Source organism: Pelodiscus sinensis, chromosome 4, assembly GCF_052426305.1.
Source record: "Pelodiscus sinensis isolate ZL-2025 chromosome 4, ASM5242630v1, whole genome shotgun sequence".
NCBI lineage: Eukaryota > Metazoa > Chordata > Testudines > Trionychidae > Pelodiscus > Pelodiscus sinensis.
Window position 1 is genome coordinate 50,312,394 of NC_143055.1, and position 12,645 is coordinate 50,325,038.

At 46.8% G+C, this 12,645-nt stretch overlaps 1 protein-coding gene across 15 annotated transcripts in view; it reads left to right on the plus strand.

The window, feature by feature from the left end:
- Positions 1-12,645, plus strand: part of FIP1L1 (factor interacting with PAPOLA and CPSF1) — a 101,842-nt gene that overhangs the window by 19,984 nt on the left and 69,213 nt on the right. For all 15 annotated transcript variants that reach the window (XM_075930419.2, XM_075930424.2, XM_075930418.2 and 12 more), the window contains one exon: positions 7,519-7,628. In XM_075930419.2, coding sequence (XP_075786534.1) covers positions 7,519-7,628 — 110 coding nt within the window. The remainder of the gene's footprint in view (positions 1-7,518; positions 7,629-12,645) is intronic.

The window sequence follows — 12,645 nt, forward strand, 5'->3', positions numbered from 1 at the left end:
TGTAAATGTATGGTTTTAGTTACTGAAATACTTTTCAAATGATAAGCCAGAGAAAGCTCTAAAACAGTGGTTCCCAACCCATTGTAATTGACTGGTCAATCCTGAAGACTCTCCCAGTCGATGTCAGTCTCTGGCAGGAAGTCAGGCTTGCTGATATGCAGAGCTCCACAGCCAGCACCTGTGTTCAGGTGCCTTTCCCCCATGTTCTTAGAATCATACAGTTGGAAGAGACCTCAGGAGGTCATAGAGTCCAGCCCCTTGCTAAAAGCAGGCCAACCTGAGCTAAATCATCCCAGCCAGGACTTTGTCAAGCTGGGACTTAAAAAAACCTCTAGGGATGGAGATTTCATCACCTCCCTAGGTAACCCATTCCAGTGCTTCACTACCCTCCTAGTGAAATAGTTTTTCCTAATATCCAATCTAGACCTCTCCTACTGTAACTTGAGACCATTACTCTTCGTACTGTTACCTGTCACCACCGAGAACAGCCTTTCCATCCTCTTTGGAATCCCACTTCAGGTAGTTCAAGGCTGCTATCAAATCCCCCCTCACTTTCTTCTTATGTAGACTAAATGAGCCCAAATCCCTCAGCCTCACCTCATACGTCATATGCTCCAATCCCCTAAACATTTTTGTTACTCTCCGCTGGACTTTTTCCAATGCGCCCAACAGTGTTTGCTCTTACGATTTTTCCATCCGTGAGCGGAGTGATTCTTGTCTTGTGCACCAATATTGAGGTCATGTGTGCTTGTTCAGATATGTGCCACCATGGCAGCCAAGTTAATAACAGATATCTTTATAAATACCTTATAAACCTTTCCCTTTTCCCCTCACCCCACCTACTGCTCTGGTGCCTGCTGCTGCCCTGCTGCTGCCCCCACCCCTCCCCATCCTCTGTTGTCCGGGTTTCTGCCCATGGGTAATGTAGGCAAGGGAAGGCACAGCCTTCCCAAAACTTCCTGCACGCCCGACTGCTGAAAAGATTGGGGCGGAGGCGCAGCAGCCCGGCTCCATCAGGCTACTGCGGAAGGCAGCTCAGCTCAGCAGCCTGGCCGCCAGGGAGGAATGAGCCTCGGCCTGGCAGCCCGGTTCTGCCTGGCTGCAGGGGAAGGATAGAGCCACTGCACGGCATCCCAGCTTTCCCTAGCCATGAGGGAGGGATAGGGCTGCTGTGCAGCAGCCCAACTTTCCCTGGCCGCCTGGGAAGGAATAGAGCCGCCCGGCTTTCCCCGGATACCGAGGAAGGATAGAGCCACTACGCAACAGTCCAGCTTTCTCCAGCCGCCAGGGAGGGCCATGCCGGGGCCGCAGCATGGTAGCCCCGGCTCTCCATGTGGACCAGAAGGATAGGGCTGGGAGTGGGCGTGGCTTCAGGCAGAAGGGGCAGGGCTGGGGCTTGCCTTCTCCCAGCTGGCCTTTCAACTGATACCCATGCTTCTGCCCTTCTCACTCCTCTGAGCCGCTCCCTACCTTGTCTGCTAACGCCTCCCTCTACTCTCCTGCCCTGCCTCCTCTGCCCTCTGGTGCCCGTCCCTCCCCTCCTCATGTCTGCCCTTCTGCTTCACCCTCGCAATACCCCTGGCATCTGCATTTTCCCTTGCCTCCTGTACCCTCTTGGTGCCTCCCCCTTCCTTCACTACTTCTGCCCTCCCAACACCTGCCCCCCTCCCTTCCTTTCTTCCTTCCTGGTACCCATCCTCTGCTTAGTTCTCCTCACACCTCTCTGCAACCTCACATGTGACTTGCTCCATCCCCTGCCTTCTTCATTCACACTCCTTCTTTCAACCTCCTTTTCCTGGCACCCGCTTCACGACACCGCTCCTCTTACTTCCTCTTGCCCCCATTTTCCCTCCCCTGTTTTCTTCCAGCATCACCCTGTCCCCTCCCTACTTCCACCCCCACAGACACCTTCCCATCCTCTTCTCCCCTTCTGTCCTTTTCCCTCATTGTCTCCTCTTGGACCCCTGGCATTTGTGTCTCCTCCATCCTGCCCCGGGAGCATCTGGGGCCATATCGTGGCTGGGGCAAGGACCATGGTACTTAAAATAGCACCAGGGCCCTTGCTCCAGTCCCAGCATATGGAGGCGTGGCCACATGACAGGCAGCTACCCCATGTCCTGGGACTGGAGTTGTTGCTGCGGTGCTAGTTTTAGTACCAAGGCCCAGGTTCCATCTCCAGCAGCTCCAGCCCACGGACTACCCTGGCCGCAGCTCCAGCCCTGGGGAAGGGCTGAAGCTAATGCCATGTCTGCATGGTGGCTGCATGGTGGCTCCACAGCTGCTCCTGGGGCGGGGCAGCCACCCGCCACGCAGCGTCTCCCTGGAACAGCTGAGGTGGGTGGGTGGCAAATTCTTGGTGCACATCCCCACAAGTGTGTACTTTAAAGGAAACTATGGTGTCCAACACCTTTCTGTAATGGGAGCCCCAGAGTTTGATGCAGTACTCCAGATGTGGCTTCACCAGGGCTGAATAAAGGGCAATAATCACTTTCCTAGATGTGCTGGCAATGCTCTTACTAATGCACCCCAATATTCTGTTAGCCTTTTTAGCTACAATGACACGCTGTTGACTCATATCCAGCTTCTCATTCACTGTAATCCCCAGGTCCTTTTCTGTCAAACTGCTTCTAACCAGTCAGTTCCCAGCCTTTAGCAATGCTTGGGATTCTTCCTGTCCCAAGTGCAGGACTCTGCACTTGTCCTTGTTGAACCTCGTCAGATTTTTTTTTGGCTCAATCCTCCAGTTTGTCTAGGTCACTCTGGACCCTGTCCCTACCTTCCAACGGAGGTCCCTCCTCTTCCCCTATCTTAATGTCATCTGCAAGCTTGCTGAGGATACAATCCATCACCTCGTCCGGGTCATTCATTAATAAAGATGTTGAACAAAAATGGCTGCAGAGCTGACCCTTGGGGTAGTCCACTTAATGCCAGTTGCCACCCAGACATCAAGCCATTGATCACTGTTCATTGAGCCCCAAGATCTAGCCAGCTTTCTGTCCACCTTACAGTCCATTTATTCAATCCATACTTCTCCCTCTTGCAGCTGCTCCTGGGCAGGTGGCTGTGCACAACAGGGAGGGAGCACTGATGTTGGGGTTTCTCCCTGCCCCTGTAACTCATCTCCATAAGAGGGAGGACAGCCTGACTGCTTCAGTGCACTTCCGAAGTGTATGAGATCCTCTAAGAAATGCAGACAGAGTGCCCTCGAAAATTTCTGCAATTTCTTCAGCAGCCAGCTCTCTCAGTCTATCGTGCGTGAATAGACACACTTTCTCTCTCTCTCTCTCTCTCTCTCTCTCTCTCTCTCTCACACTCTCACTGTTTGAGTTACACACAGTCTCTGTCACGTTCACCTCCCAACACATACTTGTATTGTACTTCTTGCATTGCACTAGGGATGTTAAATATCAGTTAATTGAATAGTCGATTAACCTCATGAATTCTTATCGGTTACTTGACTATTCTATAGTCCCTGGGGGTGGGTCTGGCAGGCAGTGTGCTCCGGCCCCACTCTAAAGGAGCCTCCAGCAACTCTGTGCTGCTGCCTCTGTATGAGAGGCAGCAGTATGGGGTGCCAGGCAGGAGCTGGTATGCGAGGGAAGCCAGCTTAAAAACCAGCTCCTCACACAGACTGGCTGCCCCGGTTCCTAATACACTTCAAATGCAGAGCTATAGTGGGGGTAGGTCCTAGACCCAGCACAAGCCAGAACTGAGCCAAGCTGCTGGCCAGCCTGCAAAAAAATTAACTTGCAGGGGAGAGGGGGGAAAATGCGTGTAGTCTATAGCATTAACCTATATGCTTTTGCTTATCAATTAAGCAGTTAATCGACTATACCTATATATTCTCTGCAATTTCATTCTTTCAGAATATGTTATTTTAAGGTTGTTGACATATGTATGCATTTCATTTTAATTTTTACTTCTCTTACATTAAATTTAATTCTTTGAGTAGTGAGTTCTAAAATGTCTAACCTGTCCTGACTGGAGTAATTAACCATATGGTAACTTTAAAAAAATTATATCATATTTTGATTTGTTGTTTCTACTGATGATGCCTAATGGCTGGGAATAGGAACTGCCCCTCCCAGAGCCAGCACCTCATACTCCCTCCTTCATCCTGTACCTCTGCCCCAGACCAGACCCTCTTCTCAAGTGCAAGTACCCCAAATCCCTGCCCTCTCTTAGAACCAGCACCCTGTACCACCTCCTGCTGCACCCCAATACTGTGCCCAGCCCAGAATCCCTTCTGCACCCAAATTCCCTCCCAGAGCTTGTATGCTCACCCCCAGTTTCACTGAATGCTCCAGACAGAACCTGCATACCATCCTGAACTCCAATCCCTTGCCTCAGCCCAATCAAAGGGAATGAGGGTGGAGGAGAGCAAGCAGAGGAGAGAGTGGGATGGGGTTTTGAGGAAGGGGTGAGGCCTTGCGGAAAGGATGGGGGAGATCCTGGGTTTCCCTTAAATTCAAAAAAGTGATCCTGGGCACAAAAAGATTAGATACCAGTGGTCTAAAATACAAAAGTGCAACTCAGGTCCTGCTGGGCACCTGTGCCAGGCAGCATCGTGGCTGCCAGGCTCTTGGTTGTGCCACAGTGTGGCAGCCTAACTCCTGGGCTCCTGGTCCCACTGCCAGACAGTCCCACTGCCTCCTAGTCCCAACTGGGCAGCTGCACCTCTGGGCAGCTACTGGGCTTCTGGCTTTGCTGTCAGGCAGCAGCCCCCCTCCATACCTCGCTGCTGGGTAGCCCTGCTGCCTCCTGGTTTCACTGCCATAGGGCAGCCCTGCTACTGGACTCCAGCTTGCTGCAGGACTCCCAGCTGCCAGCCCTCCACTGGGATACTCTGTTCCTGGAACTGACCACAGATTTTGCTGAACCAGAGTGTCCTGGTGTAGAGAGATTGAACCTGTAATTAGTTTTAATTGACTTTTTCTAGCTATTACACTTTTTTACTGGTTAAAAGGTAAGTCATTAAAAAGTATAGTACTTTTTGAAGTGAGCTATTGCAACATACATATTCTGGCTGAGAACTGGTACAGTTATGCTAATCTTTTGCATGTTTGCTTAAATTAGAACATTTCTAATCAAAGTATTTGTTTAAAACCCAGCATGAGCATGGCAACAGAATGTGGAGCTGTTGTCACATAAAGTAATTTTGCTTTGAACAAAGATTTTTCTTTAAATTGGATAGCCTGTGAGATTAAATAATGCAAGATTTATTATCATGATTAATTATTTAAGCACTGAAAGCATATGAGGTGTTGTATGTAAATATGTAAATGTAAACTTACCATCTAAGGCATTTTTTGTGCACAGTTAGACTACTGTGTCTGTGTGGAGCTCTCTTTAAGGCAGTGGTTCCCAACCTGTTCGTTACTGGGATCCAGCAAGCCCATTCACAAACTTTTGGTGGCCTGGTAACAATTATTTGAACATTTGCATATTCCCTATGCAAATGTTGAATATTCAAATATGCAAACAAAACGTTACCGGTCTGCCAAAAGCCTAGTCCCCAGAGCCCTCAGTGCCAGCCATAACCTCTAGAGCCCTCCACCTCTCCACTACCCCCCAGCACCAGCCCCTAACCCCTCCCAATGCCAGCCTTTTGCCCTCAGAGCTCCCCCAGTACCTGCTCCCCATCCCAAACACCTGTGCCAGCCCCCTGCCCTTTAGAGTCCCCCACTACCAGACCTCCCAATACCAGTCCCCTGTTTCCAGAGCCCTATTGCACCCAACCCCCCTGAGCCTTCCCCAATATCAGTCCCCAATATTAGCCCCATCCCCAGAGCCCCCACTGCTAGCTTAGCCTCCAAAGCCCCTGAGCACTAGCCCCACCGCGCTCATCTAGCCCTGCGCTGCTGCCCATGTCATGGCGGCTTTGGGGGCCGGGGCTGGGGTAAACTGCCCAGTGCCTCCCTTCCCACCACAGCTGTTGGGAGAGGCGTGTCCTGCCCCGTCTGTCAGCCAGCCAACACCGGGCAGGGGTGGGGTTTCCTCCGGCTGCAGAAAAGTGCTTCCCCATGAGGCAGGAGGGCTGCATGGCACGGGGGTCTCCTACCAGCAGTGGAAGAGCGCTTCCCTGTGCAATGGGAGGGCCACACGGAGCGGCTGTGTGCGGCCTTCCTGCAGCACAGGGAAGCACTCTTTTGCGGCTGGAAGAAGACCCTGCCCAGCACTGGTTGGCTGAGAGGCCTGGCAAGACACGACTCTTCCAACAGCCGCGCTGAGAGTGGTGTACCCTAGTCCTGGCCCCTATATCCACCACAGCCTGGCAGCCATAGGTCTGTGGCCTAGTGGTTGGGAACATTTGCTTTAAGGCATTGGGGCTGTGGAAAGACTCAACAGTTCACTCTCATGTAGAAAGTTACAAAATCAGAGTTATGTGGAATTAATTATACTATGATTTAGTTAAACTCCCATATAAGATTTTGAGATACAGGTATCTAAGCAGATATTCAATACAAATTGTTAAATAAATGGAAATTGTTTTACAGATGTTAAGGACTGGAAAGTTGAGTAATGCATTGTTTAAAAAAATAAAAAATACTTTCTATTATATTTTGCATTCTGCATTTAAAATTCTGATTCTTGATCTATCTTATTGGCTAATAGATATCTCATACAGTATATTTTTAAAAAGTCTTAGGTTTTTTTCTGACTCCTAATTCCACTTTTCTTACTACTTTTCCAAATATAATCTCTGAGGAGGTGATATGTGTGTGTTGCCAGCCCTAGTTAACATGTATACTCCACTACTGAATCACTCCACTTCTGAATCACTACTACTTTGGGGTTTTTTTTCCTAGTTCTCAGATATTTTCTTAACAAAATCTTTAGGATATTGGGTGTCAGCTGAAAAGTGTATGGGGGAAAAGTAGGTATTATAGGTATTTGCACCAAAAGTATTTAATAAGATAGAAATCCTACAAAATCTTCCAGTACTGTACAGACTTTTCTACATTTCTAGTATTTCTTACTAAACTGTAAATGCTAGTAGCTGCATGGTGAAAGTATATGAATTGAATATTCTTGGAATAACTTTCAACCGTGAAGTAGTTAGTTGGGCTGTAGTTACTCTCTCATTAAATGAAGCATGTTTTCACCTTGTTTTGTAGTGTGTTTTTGATGTGAAGATTTTACATTTCATTAGTTCACTTAATTGTTTTAAAATATCAAAGTTATTTTCAAAGACAAAATGTTATTTTATAAAATAAGACTTTTACAAGAACACTAAACCCAGTTTTTATTGTTGGGCAAGTGCTTTGAAAAAGTTACGCATTTTGATTATTATTGATAAATGTGGAGTTCTTTAGCTTCCTTTTAAATGTCAAAAACAGTTTCTGGCAAATACAGCTTCTTTTTAACAAAATCCCACATTTTATCTGTTCAAGAATAATAGTTTTAATATTACTGAAGTTGTGAATCATATGGTCTTTCCAGTGTGTATTGTTAAGTCAAGTAATAGTATTGTTAAACTTCTGAGACTGAGCTAATGAGGAAAATATTGTTTTGAAGGTACAGCAGGGCAGAACTGGAAATATGGAGAAAGAGATGGCCGTGCAATCAACCAAAGCTGAGTTTACATCTCCTCCCCCCCTGTTCAAATCAGGAATCCCGACAAACAGGTCAGTTGGACAGTCATAATTTCAGAATTTGTGGTAAAAGTTTTTTCTTTATAAAGGTTTTGATCTGCTCTAGCAGAGGTTGGCAGCCTATGGCACACGAGCCAGTTTTGAGTGGCATGCATGGTGGGAGCTCGGTTCCCGTCTCTCCCAGCAGTGGCTAGAGCCTTGCGGTCACTGCACAGCTGCAGGCTGGAGAACCAGCTCCGGCTTCCTGCTGGAAGGGTGGGGTGGGTCAGGAGCATAGGGGGCGGGGTGGCCCAGGAAGCAAAGCAGGAGGCATGACCCTGCACGGGGCTCCGCGTCCCTGGGGCTGCCTCTGCCTAGCCTGGGCGTGCAGCTCCCAGGAGCTAAGGGTTTAATACCCCCTCTCCTCGCTACAGGCTCTGCTCCTTATTCTGGGAGGGGCTGGGGCTGGAGCTGCTCTGCAGATCCAGAGCTGCACGGCCGGTCACACGCTGCTGCCGCCTTCATGGGGTGCCAGAGCCCAGGCTGTGCTATGCAGCTACCCGCGGGGGGTGTGTGGCAGTAGAGAGCCCCTTCCTCAGCACCCTGCTGCACCTGGCCAGGCTGGAACCAGCCCCAAGCAGCCCTGGACTCTGCCTGCTCCAGTCCTGGAGCCATAGCTTACGGGTGAGGGGCGAGCCCTGGCTGAGGGCTGGGCCAGGCAGGGAAGTGACTCTGTTTCCCCCTCCCCTCTAGCTTCTCCTTGCCCCAGCACTGCTGCCCTTCCGGTGTGCACATTAGGTACACGGGGATGTGTAGTAATAGGGGGTAGGATGAGAGGGGTCAGGGGTTTTACTGAGGGGAATGGGGCGATGGAGGAGATCAAGCTGCGGGGGAGATCATGGGGCTGAGGGGAGCGAGGCTGGAGTAGAGGAAAGATGTGAGGGGGGTTACAATTTTACTTTGCAGAAGCTGCACTTTCCTTTACTTCTCACTTCTTTGCCTCCCTCCCCAACTAGCTATTTGGCTGCATTCTCACCCTCGCGCATTTTTTGCATTACTCCCCCAACCTCTTCCTGCCCCCAAACTCTCTCTCGTATCCCCGCCCCAAACCCTCTCCTGCTGCCAAATTCTCTTCCAGACCCTGCCTTCCTAACCACCTCTGGCCCAGATCCAGCACCCCTACCCCACTGTCAGCCTTGTCCTGTACATTGAACCCCTCATTTTTGTCCCCACTCCAGAGCCTAAGGAGGTCCACAAAAATTCACTAATTCTGGAACCCCAGAAAAAGTACATCTGGCCTATGGGAAGCCCTAAACCTCAGTCCTCCCTGTCCCTTCCCCTCATCTCGTGGGGCTGGAGAGCCAGAAGAATGAGGTGTCTCAGTTGGGGGCCACATCAGCTGGGGGTTTTTGGAGGTGGTTTTTTTTGTTGTTGTTTGTTTGTTTGGGGTTTTTTTCTGCTTCTCACTTGTGTGGTCTCCAACTGATTTTTCTGTGGGTCAGTGGCCCCTGCCCCTGCCATAAACAAAGACAACATTGAAACCTTTTGTGTTGGACATAAATTAATATTTATTTTAAGTGAAGTTTGATAAAGTAGCATAAAGTGAAAACGCTTATTCTGTTTAATAATTTAAATTAAACCGTTCTCCCTAGCTGCAGCTGGTTCAGAAAATATGGTCATTGTACCTAGCCTGCCCCAGCATACCCCTATCCTCTCCATCCTCCAGTATGCATATCCGTAAATAGAAGTGAATAAATTAAATCTTGGCATGCCACTTCTGAAAGGTTGCCTCGACCTCTGTTCTATGGGAACCAAAATAAATAAATAAATTACTAGTTATAAATATGAGAGGAAGCATGATGTTTCTTAGTTTCAGTTTGTAACATAAGAACAGTCATACTGGGTCAGAGCAATGGTACATCTAGCCTAGTATCATGTCTGCCAAAAGTTGCCAATATCAGATGCCCTAGAGGGAGGAACACAACATATAATCCTCATGTGGTCCCTCTTCTGTCACGCATTTTCAGAAAAATAGAGGCTAGGGACACCATTCCTTCCCATCCTGGCTAATAACCATGATGGACTTAACCTCCATGAATCTATCTAGCTCTTGTTTTAACCCAGTTAAAGTCCTAGCCTTCACCACATCCTCTGGCAAGGAGTTCCAGAGGTTGACTGTGCACTGAATGAAGAAAAAATTCCATTTGTTTCATTTGGTGATCCCTAATTCTTATATTGTGAGAATAAGTAAATAATTTTTCCTTATTGACTTTTTCCACACCAGTCATGCTTTTATAGAACTCTTATCATACCCCCCTCACCAGTCGCCTCTTTTCTAAGCTAAAAAGTCCAAGTCTTTTTAATCTCTTTTCATATGGGACCCATTCCAAACCCCTAATCATTTTTGTTGCCTTTTTCTGAACCTTTCCCAATACCAGTATATCTTTTTGAGATGAGGCGACCACATCTGAACGCAGTATTCAAGATGTGGGCATACCATGTTTTTATATAGAGGCAATAAGATATTTTCTGTCTTATTCTCTATCCGTTTTTAAATGATTCCTGACATTCTATTTGCTTTTTTGACTGCCGCTGCATTCTGAGTGGATGTTTTCAGAGAACTATCCACAGTGATGCCTCTTTCTTGAGTAGTTGTAGCCACATTAGTCCCCATCATATTGTATGCATAGTTTAGATTATTTTTTCCAATGTGCATTACTTTATATTTATCAACATTAAATTTAATTTACCATTTTGTTGCCCAATCACGTAGGCTCCGTCTAAACTACACCCCTCTGTCAGCAGAGGGATATAAATGAAGCACTTCGAAAGTGCAAACGAAGCGAGGATTTAAATATCTCATGATTCCTTTGCATAATCGCGTCATGGCTCTGTTTCGAACAAATGCCATTTCGAAACTGAAATCGCAGTTTAGATGTGTTATTTTTTTTTTCCCGACAACGGGGCGCCTTTTTGAAAGATCCTGTACTCCTGGATTTTTTTCGACAACGGCGCCTTTTCAAAAGCTCAGAGTATAGGATCTTTCAAAAAGCATTACCCTATCGTGTCCTGGAGCCAGTGTCCTGTACCTGCTGCTGCTCCTGGAGCATGGCTGCACCGCTCCCCAGCCACGGCATCTCCTGTCCAGGATCATACAGTCCTGTTGGGCCAGTGCAGCTACACTGCAGGAGGAGCTGCAGATGCAGGGCTATTGGCTACCGTGGCTCTTGGGAGTAGAGAGAGCCCTGTTGATCATGATGTGTATCTGTGAATATCAACATCCGCATATAGACATTTCTGTTCTTGCAGGGCACTACAACTCAGGGTTCCTGGTATCAAATCCGCTGTAAAGTATCTCTTGCTTTCTTATATTTTGTTTACATGTGAGCATACTTTTCTTAAAAATGCAGGAAATAACTTCATGACTGTAGTATTACTCCACACCTCCCAGGCTTTAATACGTACAGTTTGGGTTCTGCTCTCTTCAGCTGTGAGCTTTACTGTGTTTGTGATTATGAATTTGGTTCTATTTGGATTTCATGCCTCTTCTTTGTTCTAGTTATCAAATAGTCCTGAAGAGCAATTCTACTGGCAACTCAAAAAACCTGAAGGCATTTTATCACCATATTGTAGACATTAGAGATGATTGCAGGGGAAATGTGTTTCTATGCCTTCCCACTTTTCCCCAGTTTAAGGTTTTTTTCTATTCATTTTTAGTACAATGTCAGGAGTAATTTTCAATATCCCAAAGAAAGGAGTTTTTATCACTTATTTGAAAAATGTGTTTAACAGGCAAATAAATCTCTCTTTAGAGAATTACCTGTTTGATATTCAGCTGAAATGTTCCCTTTCTCTTGCTCAGAATTATACACCATTGTACTAAATTAAATAGTTCTCTGTGCTTGGGGCCCATACTGTTGAGGTGTTGGTAAGTTATTTTCAAGCCCCTCCACCATCCTTTCCTTCAGGGGTTAGGAACCTTTTGGGTTGGAGGCTGCTGACTCTCAGAAAAATCAGTGGGTGATGCACACAAGTGAGAAACACACCAAAAAAACCCCCCAAAACAAACAAACAAAAAAACCCCTTAGTGACATGGTCCCTGCCTGAGAGAAAGACATTCTCTGCATTCTCATACACACCAGAGCCCAAAGGGGCCCAGACTAGTAGATTTTGTATGTCCTAGCCCCGTGGGGGGTGGGGTGGAGCAGGGCTTAGAGTGTCAGCAGAGGCTCCCCAATGCTGAGAGGGGAGCCCCCTCAGGGTCTGAATCCAGACGAACCCGGGGCCAGTTCCCTACCCTTGCTTTACTTGTACTACAAAACAGTATAATTTTTAAACTTCCCTCATTTTTATATCCTTCCAGTCCCTGATAAATGTTATTTCTCTCCTGAATTACCTCTTGTTTGTCTTTTAGTAATGAAATTTCCATACGGAACGTAGTATTTCATGTGTGATTGCTTTGGTACTCTGTAGAGTGCCATTGTTGTTCCATGACACCTTTGTGTAACACAGCCTACTATTGCATTGGTATTTTAAATACTTTAAATAGAACTAATGAACTGCTATGAAATTAGGGTTTTAAATAATATCCATTCAGCTTTAAATATGTGAAAAACATTGGATGGCATATTCTATGCATGTGTTTGATATGAGTGTGCAGTTTTAGTTTATTAAACACGGTGTGTGTGTGTGTGTGTGTGTGTGTGTCACTGAGTGTGTGTGTGTTGAGATTTAATTTGTTATTTTGTAAGGAAAATCTCTGTGGCATGCTGCAGATAGGGGGGAAAAATCATGCCAAGCCTCTTACCTTTCCTGGTATTCCTTTGCCTCCTTCCATTTCCCCTCACATCCCTTATCTTTGAGTTTCAGCTTGCAGTTACCATAGTCTGATTTTTTTTTAACTAGTACTAAAGTCAGTAAACATTTTTTTATTTATTAGAGAAGGTTATTCTTGAGCAATTGAAGGTGCACTCCTCTTAAAAGAGTTGAGTTTACTCTCTTTCTAGGTCTTCCACTTTTGATAGCTTTCCGAGTAGAGACTAGAAATGAAACCTGGTTCTCTTGCATGGCA